The sequence below is a fragment of the Antedon mediterranea genome, chromosome 1, assembly GCF_964355755.1.
Source record: "Antedon mediterranea chromosome 1, ecAntMedi1.1, whole genome shotgun sequence".
Classification (NCBI taxonomy): Eukaryota; Metazoa; Echinodermata; class Crinoidea; order Comatulida; family Antedonidae; genus Antedon; species Antedon mediterranea.
This window is the reverse complement of record NC_092670.1, coordinates 31,533,831-31,552,540: the sequence shown is the minus strand read 5'-3', so window position 1 is coordinate 31,552,540 and position 18,710 is coordinate 31,533,831. Positions and strand designations below refer to the sequence as shown.

The 18,710-nt window shown below is 33.4% G+C and overlaps 2 protein-coding genes across 2 annotated transcripts; both read left to right on the top strand.

The window, feature by feature from the left end:
* The first annotated feature begins 1,736 nt into the window (after positions 1–1,736).
* On the top strand, positions 1,737–11,466 carry LOC140049055 (uncharacterized). The gene is made up of 11 exons (XM_072093875.1): positions 1,737–1,807; positions 2,379–2,500; positions 2,704–2,964; positions 3,570–3,634; positions 3,950–4,097; positions 8,091–8,176; positions 8,656–8,767; positions 9,345–9,394; positions 9,678–9,737; positions 10,289–10,342; positions 10,916–11,466. The coding sequence occupies exons 1-11, from the start codon at positions 1,746–1,748 to the stop codon at positions 10,970–10,972; spliced, it is 1,077 nt and encodes a 358-aa protein (XP_071949976.1). The 5' UTR covers positions 1,737–1,745; the 3' UTR covers positions 10,973–11,466.
* Positions 11,467–15,062: 3,596 nt separating this feature from the next.
* LOC140049047 (hepatic lectin-like) lies at positions 15,063–17,131 on the top strand. The gene is made up of 4 exons (XM_072093863.1): positions 15,063–15,186; positions 15,668–15,919; positions 16,337–16,468; positions 16,969–17,131. Coding segments are annotated over exons 1-4 (450 nt in total). The 5' UTR covers positions 15,063–15,122; the 3' UTR covers positions 16,971–17,131.
* Positions 17,132–18,710: the final 1,579 nt, after the last annotated feature.

The window sequence follows — 18,710 nt, the reverse complement described above, 5'->3', positions numbered from 1 at the left end:
AAAGGGGCGTGATTTAGGTGACTACTTCTTCGCATGCAGCTAAAGTAAAATGACGTCACGTTAAAGCGTGTCGTCACAGAGTCTCATGCATATGCAAAAGGACGTTTTGTCTCTGCTTCTTGTGCGCTCCTGCTCATGATTTTACAAAATGTTTTCAGAGTGATTAATTAATGATGGTGCGATCGGTGGTACAGAAAATAATCCGATATTGTTCCAGATAACAAAGAAGCAGATTAAATATAGTTGTTTATTCGACCCATTTGGCTTAGAAGCAGATTAAATATAGTTGTTTAATTTATTCGACCCATTTGGCTTGCTTAGATGCCTAGCCCTATATAGACAGACTTTCTATGATACCTACTCACTAGCGGCCTAACTAAAGACAAGTAAAATACAGTATACACTACCCACTATCAGGCCATCCATATCCTCCCCTTCATCGTTACCGCGTGGCATTGTGCAGATACTAACCCAGCATACTAGCTAACTTCCCACCCACCCTAGCTCTCAGGTATGCACTGCGCTGCCACTACTACAGACAGTAGGAGGCCTAGCCTAATTCGGGCCTCATGTCTTGCAGCATTTGAAAATACATACTAATATTGTACATTATTATTATTTTGTATTCGCACTGGAAGTATCTAGGCTCTCCTGTCATGTTAAAATTAAAGTATATTATTTATTATCCTCAGCAGTGAAAACAATTATATTTTGTTTGTTGTATATTTTCGATAAATCTCGCGGCGGCGTGTGTGTGGTGGTGGAAAAAACTCTCAGCAAGTTTGCTTCATTTATATGCATGAGACTCTGTGACGACCCACTTTAACATGACGTCATTTTACTTTAGCTGCATGCGAAGAAGTAGTCACCGTTTTCTAATTGTAATTAAAAGAGCGCCGCATACGCCCGTAGGAGGCCTATAACTTTTTCCATGCATCATCGACGATCACACAAACAATGTGCACATGTTTTGTTTGGATGGTTTTTGAAAAAGTTCAAATAATAGCTGTGTTCTATTATTAATATTGTTATTTAGGTCTTGCCTAGTAGTAGCCTATATCATTCTTATATATGTATTATTAGTATAAACTTCAACATCATTTTAACCTACAATTCGGTAGGCGTAGGCCTAGCTAGCTAGGCTATAGGCCCTAGCTAGCTATGTAAACAAGTAAAATTAAACAAAGGCAAAGACTCAGCAGGTCAGTCAGGAACCCTGGCGGGCCCAGCTAGCCTAGAGATACAATACAATTGGATAGGCCTACTAAACTAGGCTATATTAGCCAAGACCTAATAAGGTCTATATACTATACTATAGAGCTAGGCTATTTACGAGGACCTCTTGACACGCCTACTAGGCCTAGTAAAAGTAGGGATATGTTGGCGGCTTATTAAAAGAGTAGGCAATTCTTACCTTTATTTAGGCAATGTGTGTAGGTCATCAGAGGCTAATTAATTAAGTTGAGGCGCTTCATAATATAATTGCTAGCTGATGAAAACAAGCAAAGGCTAATTAAAGGCCAGCAGTACCAAGAGTTAATTAGGTCTAGCTCCACTACTATGCATAGTTAGTAAAATGTGCCTAGGCCTAGATGTCATTGATTTAATTGTTGGTTAGTTAATTTCATAGCTCAGTGGTTTAGTTGTAAACAAACTCAAACCCTACAGTTATGACTAGGCATAACAATAAACTTCTTTTTTTTTCTATAGCATCAAAAATATTCTGAGCCCTAGAAGTTAGGACCATGTCAGACCCCAATAATGAGTCAACATTATACTACCAACAACCATTTAAAAGTTTATGTGGGTAAGTTGTACAAACTAAACTATATTAACTTTTTTCGAAAGTAGTGTTGAAGAAGAGTTTCAGTCAAGAGGTCACAGAGTCATATAGTATAAAGTTTTGATGCTTGGAATTTGCCAAGAACACATTAAAATGCTAAAACCCCTCTTTGTTAGGACAATGTAACCGAACCACTATATTAAAAGGGCATCCCTTTCCCCTGAAAGGTGTCCCCTTACGGGCCCCGTAATAGGGGTTAGTAATTATGACTGCAATTAACACAGATCTACTGCAGTAGAATTTACAAAATTGTTATTCTAAAGCTTTGTCTACACTATCAAACTTTATGGCGCGCCAACTTTATTTGACAACAAAATGTGATGTGCCCATATATGGACATGATGATGTCATATCAATACCATATTTTGGCATATCACTACTATATTTGGGCACATCACACTTTTTTTTGTCAAACTAGTTTGATAGTGTAGACAGGGGAGTTTGCTTGAACATCAAAAGCTCATTTCGTTTGTATCCTGTTCAGTTGTCATTGGCAACATAACTATATATATTTATTTACCTTTTATTTCATTAGGCCACCACAGTATGCTGGTGGGGGATATTATACCAAAATTCCTGCCTCAAGCCAAGCTTTAAGACTGCCTACAGAGCCTTCAAAAGCCTATCAGTATATCAATGAAAGACAAACACCAATTGGTAAAGGCATCAATGTCAATTCACAGGAAAGATTCATTTGGGAGGCGAGAGTACATATCCAGACTGGTCTCCTGAATTTCAGACAAATTTTAAATAAAATTGGAATAGTATATAATGTTTGGTTAATTTCAGAAAGTCATTTAATATTTTAAGCCCTCTTCTCCCTAGATCCACTAATTTGAGATGGTTATGTTTTCTTACAGATGAACTTGGTAACTCAAGACTCAAGTTAATTGGTCTTGGTAGAGGGTTCCTTATGAAAAAACAGAATGTGATGTTTAACCAATTAGAAAGTGATATCAAAATGTTGAATAGTTGTATTGAAAAAATGCAAGCCAACTCGCAAAGTAAAACTGAAAATTTGGTAGAAGAACAGTATGATAAAATGAGTAGGATGGTTAAACATCTAGAAAATGAAACTACTAAATCAGCTACTGATGGCACCAAAACACTATCAAAACAAGGTAAAAATTTGGGAGGGGCTTGTTTTCCTGTGAAGAGATTTTCAGTGGATTCTACTGTTTCACACAAAACATACAAAAACATACATAACACATTTGGGAGTTATGGGCTTGTTTTCCCTCTTCAATGGATTTATATTTGTATTACTATTCATCCTCAATTCAGATTAGGTCCCTTGGTTACCACAATACAGCGGCTGAGCTGGACCAGTACACCAGGGTAATCCCCCTACTCTTCCACTCTTGCATGTTTAGATTGGAAATTTAGTCCTTATCCAAGAAGGAGCCTTGAACATGTGCCAATTGTATTGCTAATATTGGCCACATAACTTAATAATAATAATATTTATTCGGCAAAAGTTCTTAAAAGTAGGTTTTACATTTTCATCTTGATAGGAGCAAGTAATAGGCATGAGCCCAAACAGAAATCTGCTCTTACTCCATCATTATTATACAAAAAGTAGTACAAATTAATTAAAAACAAAACAAACAAAATAAAATATACACCAATTAAGAATATTAGTTGCATTGAATAAACAATATATGTGTATTTTATGTTTCTTAGAAGATCTGTCCAAAGTTAACCCTAAATCTTTAATTATTTTTAGATTTAAATCACAATAATATTGAGTTGGCTAAAAAGGTTGAGAACAAACAATCTAAAATCACTCTTGTAAGTACTTGTATGTTTTAACAAAAATCAATCTCACAGTTATTTAATAGCTGCTTGTATCAAGCCCATAGCCAGGGGGTTAAAAAGTTTCCCTTGTGACCCACAGTGAAAGTGCTGGTAAAGAGTCCTAACTTGTTTTAATTTTATGACGCATTATATTCATCTGGTAGGCTAGGCTTTAATCTATCTTTTCTTCAGTTACTTACGCTTGCACTTTCCCCTTTTTATGGAAAGAACCCCCTGTAAAAATCCTGACTATGGGCTTGTGTACTGCATGCATTATGATCATTCTAGTATTGCAACCTTTTCATTTAGGCTGGGAGTGTTGGTCTTGGCAGAGGAGGAAACCCACAGAGCAGGCAACGGGAACGCAGTTTATCAGGACAAAATGTTGGAGGTCTTGCTTGTCAAAATACAGTCAAAGCTAACATTGTTTCACCTGAAATTGCAAATGAAAAGAAGGGTAAAATAAATGCAAATTTAACAGTGAAAACCTTCCTCTGGCTTCGATTAGTTTTTAATATAGATCATAAATTGTAAACCATTAAAATAATTTATGTGTCAAGACAGTTTCGTCAAGCTGTCAGTTAGACTTTGTCAGTTGTGTGTTATGATGCCGATTGGACCCCAAAAAAAAAAAAAAAAACGAAAATAAAACTCATAATGTAGTGGAGAAAGTCAAGGTGGTTGCTGAGGGTTTAGAGTGATGGATAATTCTTGGCTTTAAGATTAAAAAGAATCTGCTGATGATTTCTATAGGCCTAACATATGGAAATAGTAAACTCACTGATATATATTTCTTGGTATTATTGTACAATTAGGCCTACATCACAGCAGGAAAAACATCTAACCAAATGCTAAATATAACAGTGCAATTGAGGTATTCAAATGTTATTTTGTAAAAAATTTATGTTGTAAATTGAAAAACAACACTAGACATGAAACTCGTCACTTTGACGAGTTAGTTATCCGCACGACAAACGCCACGAGCACGTCATACGTTGGAATATTACACACGGAAAAAGATTATGGCATTATGACCTGGACTGAAGAATATGATTATGTTGTTATTGCTGAATTCTGTTATTTTGTGTCATATAGTATACACAGTAAAATCTGTATACATATCACAATCACATACAGTGTAGAATAGGGGAAAATACGGGACCCGCTATTTATTCCAATTTTTAACATGCTGACGGTTTCAAAATGAAACGCGAAGGTAGCAATTTCGGAAGGAAATTATCTCAGCAACAACATATTAGCGTGTACAAGAAATTTGAATACGTAAAATATTGATGCGCGCTCTTTTAAATGTAATGAATTATAACGCAAAAGATGAAAATACGACTTTTTTTATATAACTGGCCATATGATGACGTCACAACGTCTGATTAGCAAAATGCTCACATGATTTCGTATCTACAATTCAATAGCTTCGAGAAAACGTTTTAATCATGATTATCACATTTCATTCTTACGAGCTATAACAGATTAAATTTTACTGTAAATATGAAATTTATGCCACACGTAATTTAAATTTTTAGGCATGATGACGTCATAAAAATAAAAATATTTTTAACTCATGCGAAAGATAGTTGATTGACCTAGACAATATCAAAATCGGGGTGAAAATGGAAAACGGATAAGTGTAGATGCGCTCTATTAAATGTGATGAGCTATGAAGAAAGATACAAAAATCCTAAATTTTATATTCGCGTGGACTTACGATGACATCACAATGTCCTGTTAGCCATATTAATGCATGATCCGATATCTACAACTCATCAACTTCCAGAATATGTAACAAAAATAACTTTCATTGTTTGGTATAGAAACTACGACTGTTTAAAAAAAGGCTTAATTTTTGACGAATTTTTGATTTTTTTCATCAAAAACCCGTGCAAATTGTTAAATTCTACGTGCTCGTATAACGTCATTTTAAGTCAAAATTGTTTAAAAGTTTGTAAAATTACTAGAAAAGGCTGAAAAAACATAAATCACTCGAAAAAGCGATGTTTTTAACGCTACGTGCGTACCGCGCGCGTAAAAAATATTGGGCGCGTGGGAATTTTTGACATGCTCAAAATGACATGAAACGCGTAGAAAGTCGATTAGAAATTGTTTTTTCGCATTTTCAAATTTTAAATGCGCGTGCGCGCGTAAATTTGTGTAAACCTCGCAATTTTTTTTCCACAGAAAGTTAGCGCACGATATAAATTAAACTTCTGCAAAGTTTCAATTCAAAATGTTATTTGGTTTTTGACCTATGTTAAATACGCGAAATTCATAAAATCGCGCGTAAGTCACGTTGCGCACCTCTGACGTCATTCAAAAATAGGAGGTGCACAACTTCACATAAATGCCCACATGTTGTCAAAGTTATGGAATGTTACGTTTACACATGTTAGAGAAACGCTCTACACAAAAATGGAAGGAAAGAAATAAGAACTAGACATGAAACTCGTCACTTTGACGAGTTAGTTATCCGCACGACAAACGCCACGTGCACGTCATACGTTGGAATATTGCACACCGAAAAAGATTATGTCATTATGACCTGAACTGAAGAATATGATGTGTTGTTAGTACTGAATGCTGTATATTTTCTGTCATATAGTATACACAGTATAATCTGTATACATGTCACAAACAGTGTAAAATAGGTGAAATTACGGGACCCGTATTTTATTTTAATTTTCAAAAGGAAACGCGAAGGTACTGTAGTAATTTCGGAAGGAAATTATCTCAGCAACAACATATTAACGTTTAGAAGAAATTTGAATACGTGAAATATTAATGCGCGCTTTTTTAAATGTAATGAACTATGACGCAAAAGATGAAAACATGACTTTGTTTATTTAACTGGCCATATGATGACGTCACAACATCTGATTGGTGAAAAGTTCACATGATTTCGTATCTACAATCCCATAGCTTCCTGAAAACGTTTTAATCGTGATTATCACATTTTATTCTTACGAGCTATAACAGATTAAAATTTACTGTAAAGATGAAATTAATGACGCTGTTAATTAAAATTTTTAGGCATGGTGACATCATAAAAATTAAAATATTTTTAACTCATGCGTAAGATAGTTGATTGACCTAGACAATATTAAAATCTCAGAGAAAAAGGAATACAGATAGGCGTGATGCGCTCCATTGAATATGATGAGCAATAATGAAAGAGACAAAAATCCTATATTTTACATTCGTGTGGCCATACCATGACGTCACAATGTCCGGTTAGCCATATTGATTCATGATCCGATTTCTACAACTCATCAACTTCCAGAATATGTAATTAAAAAAAAGTTCACCTCGTTGTTTAGAATCTATGACTGTTTAAAAAAAGGCATAATTTTGACAAATTTTTGAACTTTTTCATCAAAAACGCACGTAAAGTATCCAATTCAACGTGCCCGTATGACGTAATTGTAAGGTGAAATTGTTTTAGAATTGGTAAAATTACTATAAAAGGCTGGAAAAACATAATTCAATAAAAAAAAAATCTTTTAGCGCTACGTGCGCACCACGCGCATAAAATTGTTTGCGCGCGTGGGAAATTTTGACATGGTCAAAATGTCATGATCAGCGTAGAAAGTTGATTAAAAATTAATTTTGCGCATTTTGAATTTTAAATGCGCGTGCGCGCGTAACTTTGTGTAAAACACGCAATTTTTTTTCCACAGAAAGTTAGCGCATGAAATAAATTAAACTTTTGCTAAGTTTCAATTTAAATTGTTATATGGTTTAAAATCTATGTTAAATACGCGAAATTCATAAAATCGTGCGTAAGTCACGTTGCGCATTTCTGACGTCATTCACAATAGGAGGTGCACAACTTCACGTGAATGCCCATATGTTGACAAAGTTATGAAATGTTATGTTTACACGTTTTTGAGATACGCGAGATACAAAAATAGAGGAGAAATGCGCGTGCGCGCGTAACGTCTTGTAAAACATGGCATTTTTAATCCACAAAAAGTTTGCCCTTGATATGACTTAAATTTTCACAAAGTGTCAAAACAAATTTATGCTTGGTTTTTAGTCTATGATCAATCATAAAAAATCATAAAATCGCACGTAAGTCACGTTGCGCAACTCTGACGTCATTCAAAAATAGGAGGTGCACAACTTCACGTAAATGCCCATATGTTGACAAAGTTATGAAATGTTATGTTTACAAGTTTTTGAGATACGTGAGGCACAAAAATGGAGGAGAAAGAAATAAGAAAAAAAAAAAAAAAAAAAAGTAACAGGACGATTACAAGAAGTTATCCGCTACTAAGCGGATAACTAATAATACAGAAAAAAAAAAAAAAAATGATGATCCCATACAATCACAAGGAGTTATCCGCCAAGTGCGGATAACTAATTACAAACACTCTCTCAACAGCGACCATGTTATCTTTCAAAAACAATACCTATTTTTTTAATTTTATTTTTTAAGGTTTTAGCCCCAAGAAACAATCAGACATTATTCAAAGCAGTATTGAGCATGACCAGGTACAGAGAAAACCTACTAAAAGCCCTCCTGTAAGTGTATCTAAACTAACATGTTATGGTTCAATAAATGCATATTACAGTATGCTATTTCAAGTGTTGTACTATTATTATATGATTTACTTGCATTGATCCATTTGCAGCTCTTAACAAAGCTATTGGATTGGGTGTAGGTAAAATGTCAGAGCCAAGCTAAAACCTCCCGCTTCTTTCACTCCACCCTTCATATTTTGACCAGACTATACCCCATTCTATCTCACCTATAAGGTCAATATTAAACCATTTTATGCCCTCCTGGATGAACAAATTGCAATGAATTGTAAACATTACAACAAGTAATATTGTAATTTTTTTTTCTTTCATGTATTTATATTGTTTCGTCCTTAAATGCAGATATTTACCCTTGATGACATCAGTAGCGAATACAATTGAATTTTAATTGAATATACAATTTAAAGTAGAACTGAGGATAAACTAGGGTGCATTACTAGTGTGGTAAACTTTATTTTCAGGCTAGATGTGTGGGTTATGGTAGAGGAGGAAATCCACAAACCAGGCAACGTGAACGCAGTCTGATGATAACACCTGCAGGACGCCTTGTTTGTCAAAGTGCACAAGTCAGAGGTTCTAACAATGTGTTAAGCTCTGTCTACACTATCAAACTTTTTGTGACAAACAAATGTGATGTGCCCATTGGACATGATGATTTCATATCACTACCCTATTTAGGCATATCACTACCATACTTGAGCACATCATCACGTCAAAATAGTTTGATAATGCAGACAGAGAAGAAAAATGATGTGGTGAATTATTACAGGGATTTACCATTAGTGGTACATGATTGGGAGACAATTGTGTTATGATTAGCCAATAAATATCTAGACACATTATATTTGGTACTATGTTCGTCTGTGCATTCAACGACAAAGCAGGACCTAACCTTCACAAACACATTCCTTCTTATTTAAACATTTTCACAGGTGATCAATTATGCAAATCAGTGTGCGTCACAATAGACCACACATCACATTAACAGTTAGTCTAGTAATGGATCCTTGGATAAAATATCAATAGAAAATGATTCAACATTGGATATTTGTTTAGGTAAACATGTTGAAATTACAGTAATAGGTTTTTTTTCCCGTTTAAATATTCATACTTAAATTCTACTAATTAATTAATTTTACTGTTTATTTAGCTCAAGTGACAGTTAAAAGTGAAATGCCAGATAAAGCATGCTACCAAGAAGTAAGTAATAGTATTGTTTCATGTAGTAATTAAATACTAACTATTTCTTTGCCTAATTTTATTTTTAAATTTATGTTTATAACTTTTTGATGCTGATAGAGTTATTCCATACAACATTATATTATTATTATTATTTATAGGTGGATTATATAGATCTGAAAAATTGTTGAAACTTGCATTCTTGTAGACAAACATGATAAGCTTAGAAACTAAATTCCATTATTTATGGAAAGTTTATGTAGATCTTAAATTCTATATGTAGTAACCATATTGTCCTTTTAAGGAATCTAAAGAAGATGCTAAAAAGAAACTGTTCAGAAAACTCACCAAGAAACTAAACGCAGTAAGTTGGTAGATAAATAAAATATTACTTTAGTTCAATAGAAGTCTACTAAAATATGATTGATATTGTAAAGCTCTGTCTACACTATCAAACAACAACAAAGTTGTTGTTGTAGTTTGACAAAAAGGTGTGATGTGCCAAAATACGGTAGTTAAGTTTGGTAGTGTAGACAGAGATTTATGTATTGGAATTGTTGTCATCATGCAGATTGAGAAACTAAAGCTCTATCTACACTATCAAACTAGTTTGATAAAAAAGGTGTGATGTGGCCAAATACGGTAGTAATACGACGTCATTGTGTCAATATGGGCACATCACATTTTTTTTTCACATCAAGTTTGGTAGTGTAGACAGAGATTTATGTATTGGAATTTTTTTCTTCATGCAGATTGAGGTGCTAAAGCTCTGTCTACACTATCAAACTAGTTTGACAAAAAAGTGTGATGTGCCGAATATGGTAGTGATATGACATTATCATGTCCATATATAGGAACATCACATTTGGTAGTGTAGACAAAGCTTTATGTATTGGAATTGTTATGTTCACACAGATTGAGAGACTTAGAATGAAAAGAAAACAGGGAGAAAAACTTACAAAAGAGGAGGTACATATATATAGATAAGAGAATTTATATTTTGTTAAATGCATTTTCGAAATGATATATAATTAAAATAATTTAAATATTTCATTGTTAGTATGATTCATATAAATTTATAATAGCATGCTATAGGCTAAAGGAGGCTATTGTTTAGTACTAGTAGAGGGAGTGCTCAGTAAACTTTTTTTCTCTTTTTATTACCTCATTCCTTTCAAAATCAAATTTCAACTACATATTAATAAAAGGAAATTAAATGGTTAATACTAATAGGATGTAGAATAATAGCATTGCTAATCGTGTCTAGGCCCTGACCTAAACTAGATATGTAGGTTTTTTCCTGCTTTTAATATTACACACATTATACCATTGTTTAAATGTTGAGTCTTCCGCCATATTGAATATAACAAGACTAGCAGTTTGTTTTATGTCAAAAAAAAAAAAGATTGAATTGATTTAATAGAAAGAAATAAAATCTTATCATTTGATTGAATTATTGCTCCATTGATCGTCTTCTGGAGAATTTTAACAAAACTATTCAAATTATCAATTCATATTTCATATAAAATTATATTCTTACAGGAACAGAAGATAAAGTTGAGAGCCTTAATTAAGGGAGAGCTAGCATGTTTAACCTAATCTGTTGGATGGAGGAACAATGATCTTTCGCCCTGTGCTTTGATCCAATATAGGCCTACAATTACTGTAGGCCTAAGTTTAGGTCGGGTGCTTGTTGAAATCATCTGATTCTCTGTTACTACCAACATATACCATTAGTATTGATTGTTTAAAACAAAAATTAAAGAAGAAAATGCTATTATTTATATAAAAGATTTTTAAGTTCTAGTTTATAAAAGATTTAATTATTTTAAAGAACTTTTTATATGTAAGAAAAAAAGGATATGAATCATGTGTAGATGTGCTTGATTATTATACTGATTAAAAATTTTTGTTTTAATTCTATAATTCCTTTAATAATTATATAATTCTTTAAAAAAAATGTATATAATTGTTAAAAACTGGTTGACAAGATATTGTTCTTATTTCTTGCCACCAATTTGTTACAATGTTTTTGCACAGTAGGATATTTAGGGTATACACAGTAGGGTATTTAGGGTATACACAGTAGGATATTTAGGGTATACACAGTAGGATATTTAGGGTATACACAGTAGGATATTTAGGGTATACACAGTAGGATATTTAGGGTATACACAGTAGGATATTTAGGGTATACACAGTAGGATATTTAGGGTATACACAGTAGGATATTTAGGGTATACACAGTAGGGTATTTAGGGTATACACAGTAGGATATTTAGGGTATACACAGTAGGATATTTAGGGTATACACGGTAGGATATTTAGGGTATACACGGTAGGATATTTAGGGTATACACAGTAGGATATTTAGGGTATACACACTTGGTTGTTCGTGCACAGTAGGATATTTAGGGTATACACAGTAGGATATTTAGGGTATACACAGTAGGATATTTGGGGTATACACAGTAGGATATTTAGGGTATACACAGTTGAATATTTAGGGTATACACACTTGGTTTATGTTCGTGCACAGTAGGATATTTAGGGTATACACAGTAGGATATTTGGGGTATACACAGTAGGATATTTAGGGTATACACAGTAGGATATTTAGGGTATACACAGTAGGGTATTTAGGGTATACACAGTAGGGTATTTAGGGTATACACAGTAGGATATTTAGGGTATACACAGTAGGGTATTTAGGGTATACACAGTAGGATATTTAGGGTATACACAGTAGGGTATTTAGGGTATACACAGTAGGGTATTTAGGGTATACACAGTAGGATATTTAGGGTATACACAGTAGGATATTTAGGGTATACACAGTAGGGTATTTCGGGTATACACAGTAGGATATTTAGGGTATACACTGTAGGATATTTAGGGTATACACAGTAGGATATTTAGGGTATACACAGTAGGGTATTTAGGGTATACACAGTAGAATATTTAGGGTATACACAGTAGGATATTTAGGGTATACACAGTAGGGTATTTAGGGTATACACAGTAGGGTATTTAGGGTATACACAGTAGGGTATTTAGGGTATACACGGTAGGATATTTAGGGTATACACAGTAGGATATTTAGGGTATACACTGTAGGGTATTTAGGGTATACACAGTAGGGTATTTAGGGTATACACAGTAGGGTATTTAGGGTATACACTGTAGGGTATTTAGGGTATACACAGTAGGGTATTTAGGGTATACACAGTAGGGTATTTAGGGTATACACAGTAGGATATTTAGGGTATACACAGTAGGGTATTTAGGGTATACACAGTAGGATATTTAGGGTATACACAGTAGGGTATTTAGGGTATACACAGTAGGATATTTAGAGTATACACAGTAGGATATTTAGGGTATACACAGTAGGGTATTTAGGGTATACACAGTAGGATATTTAGGGTATACACAGTAGGGTATTTAGGGTATACACGGTAGGGTATTTAGGGTATACACGGTAGGGTATTTAGGGTATACACAGTAGGATATTTAGGGTATACACAGTAGGGTATTTAGGGTATACACAGTAGGGTATTTAGAGTATACACAGTAGGATATTTAGGTTATACACAGTAGGGTATTTAGGGTATACACAGTAGGATATTTAGGGTATACACAGTAGGGTATTTAGGGTATACACAGTAGGGTATTTAGGGTGTCCACACTTGGTTTATGTTCGTGAGGTATTTAGGGTATACACGTTTGGTTTTGCATATTCATTTGCCGAACCCTCTTTCTATTACGTAGGCCCACCTTTAGTGTTACAATAATTGAGGAAATAAAGTATCGCTCCTTTTTGATTGGCATGGCAATCACATGTTCGAAAAACCACAACTATTCACTGTTAACAAAAACAAAAGGGTAGTGTAAAGTTTGTTTATTGTTCGATTCCCGCCAAAAAAGGTAACTAATGGAAATCAACTTTTCGCCAGCGAAATTGGTAGTTCGAACATTTCCTCCTCGTTTGGCGAAACAATAGTCGTATACCTCTCTTTTTTATTATGCAATCATACTTTTGGATTATCTACAGAAATAAGATTAATATTATTATAAGTTATTATCATTGTTTATATTATACTATATTAAACAATGTTTGTTTATATTTTCCGTGCATGTTCCTTCTTTACTGTTTTATGTATTTTTTCAAAATAAAATTTGTTCAAAAGATGGTATTTTAATCGTTTTTAATTTGTATTGAAAAACGAAACCTAAGACCACGAAAGCTAAGACCCCATAAGACCTAAGATCACGAAAGCTAAGACCCAAGACCTAAGATTACAAATTCTAAGATATACTACAGCTTAAAAACAATACTTGTTTATCCATACATAATTTTAAACCCTTCAGGTTTCATTTATTACCATAAATATAATTTAATACTACCGCAAAACATAGATAAACTCACATTATTTTCGCCCGTTGAGTAAATGTATATTTTTTCTTTACAACAAACAAACTTGACGGGTTGTTTGTGGGTATATATTTACTCCAATGTGTTGGTTCAGAGCATGTTTTTCTTACGCACCTGCCTTTCTTGTATTTTGACTCCAAATTTGTTGACTAACTTTATCCTGAATACCACACTTTAAAATTAGGATTTATAAGTACTTTCAGACGGAGAAACACATAAAAACAAATAAATAAATCCTTTAAATTGATGATTTTACAGACATGTTTCTTTGTACATTGTAACTCCTCGAGTTCCCCCCCCCCCCCTGGCTCAATGTTTTTGTTTCTATGGAGCGCCAAAAGAGCAACAATAATAGTACAAGTATAAAAACAGAAATAAAACGAAAAAAATCATGATTTTTAAATTAAAATTTATTTGCCAGTATTTATTTCTTCGTACTTGCATGATTATACTATTATCATTACAATTTTAATTTTACATTGTTCCATCCACACTGTAGATGGACTCCATAGAGTTTTCAGCCCTCTATATAATTGTTGCTCTTTTGACGTTCCATAGAAACAAAAACATTGAACATGTAGGCCTACAACTGCTACTGTACTGTAGGCTAGTCATGCGAAATTCGCAAACAGTTTGTGTGCGAGAAAAACGTCTGTAAAATCATTAATTTAAAAATGTATTTGTTACTTTTTATGTGATTCTTTTTCATAAAAGTGCCAATTCTAAGGTGTGGTATTCAGAATAAATGTTGGGAGTTAAAATACAAGGCAGGTGCGAATGATAAATATTTGTAATCTTAGGTCTTGGGTCTTAGCTTTCGTGATCTTAGGTCTTAGGGGGTCTTAGCTTTCGTGGTCTTAGGTTTCGTGACACCCCCATTATTATATTGCTAATGGCTTGCCTCCCCGTCCAACCTTGTTTTTAATGCAATTCATAACATACTGTATGTTTAAATTTCACAGCGAAGACACATTTTACTCCATTTTACGTTTTACCCAATTACCCTGAATATGTATAATTGTTTTTATAATCATACACGATGAATTGCCTTTACCGTAGATCTACCCAACTGAGGGAGTGCCTCAATATCTCTTTTCCGCTGTCTTTCCCTCTTTCAAAAAAAATGTTGACACATGCTGTTTTTCCTTATGGTTCTTTCAGTAACTAGCTACTATTATCTACGAATATATGAATCAAGTATTCATTGGGTAAAATAGGCCCAACCTTCTTTGTACTTAGGTCTATATAAACGAATACACGCCTTATTGTCAACACTTCTTCCTTGCTGCTGAATTACAATATCATATCTACAACATGGCACGATTCATTTTGTTGGTGTTGGCCTGCCTAACGTTCGGTGCAACTCTGGTTGAAGGAGGTAGTCAGTTTTTAATATTATTGTAGACATGTATTTAAATCTGTGTTGTTTAAGTTGTTATTGTACCGCTACCTTTCTATTCCACAGGTGTATCCATTTAAAAACATAGGCCTATAAAACGTTAGTTAAGTGAACCATGTTGCGGTATTACTATTAAACATCTCCAGTAAGGACAGCTGGCAAAAAAGTCATCATCCATATTAAACTATATCAAAATAAAAACACGAAAGAATCCAAAAGCATTTTTCTTTCGAATGGATGAAATTAACAAATGTACCATCTTCGCATGGCACTTTAACAATTAGTATGAAAATGAATTGTCAGTGTGGTTAAAGCTGTTCAATGGCTCAATATTTGTAAAAATATAGGCATACAGTTATGTTTGTCGAACTGAAGTGGATTGGGTGAATCTGCCTATGTATTCATCTAACTACTGTAGATTAATGAATAAATGCTCAATTCTATATTGTTTGTATTTTAGGTTGCGTTTATGGTTGGCATCAATATGGTTCAAAGTGTTATAAATACTTTGCCAAATCTTTGACTTGGGAACAAGCTCAATCTGATTGCAATGCACTCAACTCAGATCTTGTTGTCATCAATAATAAACAAGAAAACAGCTTCGTTCGTAAACTTATTGTTGCAAAAAGTGCGTGGATTGGAATGAAAAAATTAAGTAAAGACAGTTATTTTAGTTGGGTCGGAGTTCCTAATTCATGTTCATCATACGAGTGTAAGTACTATTTCCTTATTTTGTGATTGTATTACACAAATATAATTTGTGATTTGGTACATTGACTGAATTATTTTTAAAAAAGTGATGGAAGCTATGCTATAAATGAGTTTATAATGTAATTTACTGAGGGCAGAGCAACATTACCCTGGCTGTGGTGGGTAATTTTGTGAGGTGTCTAAGACGAAGACGATGGTACGATTTTCATAAAATTATCTCCCATAATTATATTGTAGTGTTCCTATTTCATTTGATTGCGCCGTCTCAAATATTTCAGACATCTCAGTCAATCAATTAACCGATATTCATACCGGAATCGTTTCCTGCATATTGCTAATACTTTGTATACTCTTCAATGTACACTAACGAATACGGTCCAATTATTATTATTTATATAGATTATAAATTTATTTTTAGATTTTCAAAGTGGTCAACCAAACAATTATGGTGGTAACCAAAATTGTGTTGAAATGTTGAAATCCAGCTCATGCTGGACTGATCGGGAATGTAGTACAAGATTATGTCATGTCTGTGAAAAAAGGCAAAATTGTAAGTACTGTATCAGTTTAGTTTACAGAGTTTAAAAAAATAGAACAATATCCCATCACTCGTTTCCTACCTTTTCATTTCTTCAATTTGTTCAAAAGTTTCTTTCAATTCGGTTATTTTCGTTCCGTTATGAAATCTAAAAAAATATGTTTTTCTCTAAAAAGTTTTCTAATTACGAACGTCTATTCTAATCAGGTTGTCACGCGTTTAGGTTATATTGTTACTTCCCTATTATGTTATCGATTTAATTGTATGCAATTATGCAGTTATGCAAATAACGAAAGTTTATGAATTACAATGAGGAGAATATAATAGTGTACTTCATCACGTGATACACAATCAACCAACGAACTGGAAATGTTACACACGTGTAGGCTTGTTGGAAACAGCAACATAAATCATACGACAAACTCATCTTAAAATCGTCAATTCGGTTAAATTCGGTCTCAAGATTCATGTACGGAAGCTTATAGTTTATTCGTTTGTATTTTAATTTTCAGAGTCGTACCCGTAATTGCTCTTTTACTGGTGACAAGAAGGAACACGAAGTAATACAAGAGTATAAAGATGTTATGATTAATCAAACAAATATTTGTTGAAAAAAATCATTGTTTTTGGATATTTTTTTAATACTATTTCCAAATAAAATACACGTTAATTGGATATCAATAAAGTTTTGTGTTTATTTTAGTGTGTAGGTATTGTAGAGATTGAAACACTATTGATAATATATTCTTCCTTAAAATAAATGAATTAAACCGTAAATAAAATAATGAGCAAAAAAATAGAAAACAGAAAAAATGAAAAACAGAAAAAGAAAGAAAGAAAAAAAAGAAAAAGCAGACAGAAAGGAAACAAACCAAAAAAATACAGAACGAGAAAAGACAGAAAACATAATGAAAGAAAGACAGATAAAATCAGAGAGACAAGGAGAAAAAAAAAAGAAAAAAGGCAATAGGCAAAATACGAAAGGTGTTTCAAAATACGACATGTGTTCCAAAATACGACATGTGTTCCAAAATACGACAAGTGTTACAAAATAGGACAGGTGTTATGAAATACGATATGTGTTACGAAATACGACAGGTGTTACGAAATACGACAGGTATACAAAATACGAAAGGTGTTACAAAATACGACAAGTGTTACAAAATACGACAGGTGTTACAAAATACGAAAGGTGTTACAACATACGACAGGTGTTACAAAATACGACAAGTGTTACAAAATACGACAAGTGTTACGAAATACGACAAGTGTTACAAAATACGACAGGTGCATGCACAATACGACAAGTGTTAAAAAATATGACAGGTATACAAAAAACGACATGTATACAAAAAACGACAGTTGTTACAAAATACGACACGATAGACAAAAAAGATGAACTTTAAAAATAACAATAAAGCTGATAACATTTCCATCAATAGCAAGACTTTGATCTTGAACGATTTTGCCTTTGAAATTCACGAGGATCAGAAGAGGTTTGTAGCTGGACACGTGAGATTTGAGATCGACTTCTTGAAATCTAAGTTTGAATTTCGGGATAATTCTTGAAAGTTTTACCAAACAATATTTTATTTTTACCAAACAATATTTTTAATTGGTCTAATTTGTGCTCAGTAAATTTTCTTTCTCTTTTTTTATTACCTCATTCATTTCAAAATCAAATTTCAACTACATATTAATAAAAGGAAATTAAAATGGTTAATACTAATAGGATGTAGAATAATAGCAATACACGGTGAATTGTCTTTACCGTAGACCTACCCAACTGAGGGAGTGCCTCAATATCTCTTTTCCGCTGTCTTTCCCTTTTTAAAAAAGGTGTTGACACGTGCTTTTTCCCTGTTGGTTCTTGTATTACAAGTTGTTTTAGCTATGTATGAATCAATTATTCATTGGGTAAAATAGGCCCAACCTTCTTTGTACTTAGGTCTATATAAGCGAATACACGCCTTATTGTCAACACTTCTTCCTTGCTGCAGAATTACAATATCATATCTACAAAATGGCGCGATTCATTTTTTTGGTGCTGGCCTGCCTAACGTTCGGTGCAACTCTGGTTGAAGGAGGAGGTAGTAAGTTTTTAATAATATTGTAGACATGTATTTGAATCTGGGTTGTACTTAATCTTTACCTTGTTATTGTACCGTTACGTTTCTATTTCTTCGTTTTTGTAAGTAGGCCTACTACTGTATCTATAGTTCATGGGTCTATCAAAAAACCGTCACAGGTGTAT

Bases quoted from the DNA above. Each gene is read 5' to 3' on its own strand.
- LOC140049055 (XM_072093875.1), top strand. From the start codon at position 1,746: ATGTCAGACCCCAATAATGAGTCAACATTATACTACCAACAACCATTT. The intron at 2,501-2,703 runs GTAAAGGCATCA...GTTTTCTTACAG, and splicing joins TGAAAGACAAACACCAATTG to ATGAACTTGGTAACTCAAGA. The intron at 2,965-3,569 runs GTAAAAATTTGG...AATTATTTTTAG, and splicing joins CAAAACACTATCAAAACAAG to ATTTAAATCACAATAATATT.
- LOC140049047 (XM_072093863.1), top strand. From the start codon at position 15,123: ATGGCACGATTCATTTTGTTGGTGTTGGCCTGCCTAACGTTCGGTGCA. The intron at 15,187-15,667 runs GTAGTCAGTTTT...TTTGTATTTTAG, and splicing joins TGCAACTCTGGTTGAAGGAG to GTTGCGTTTATGGTTGGCAT. The intron at 15,920-16,336 runs GTAAGTACTATT...ATTTATTTTTAG, and splicing joins TTCATGTTCATCATACGAGT to ATTTTCAAAGTGGTCAACCA.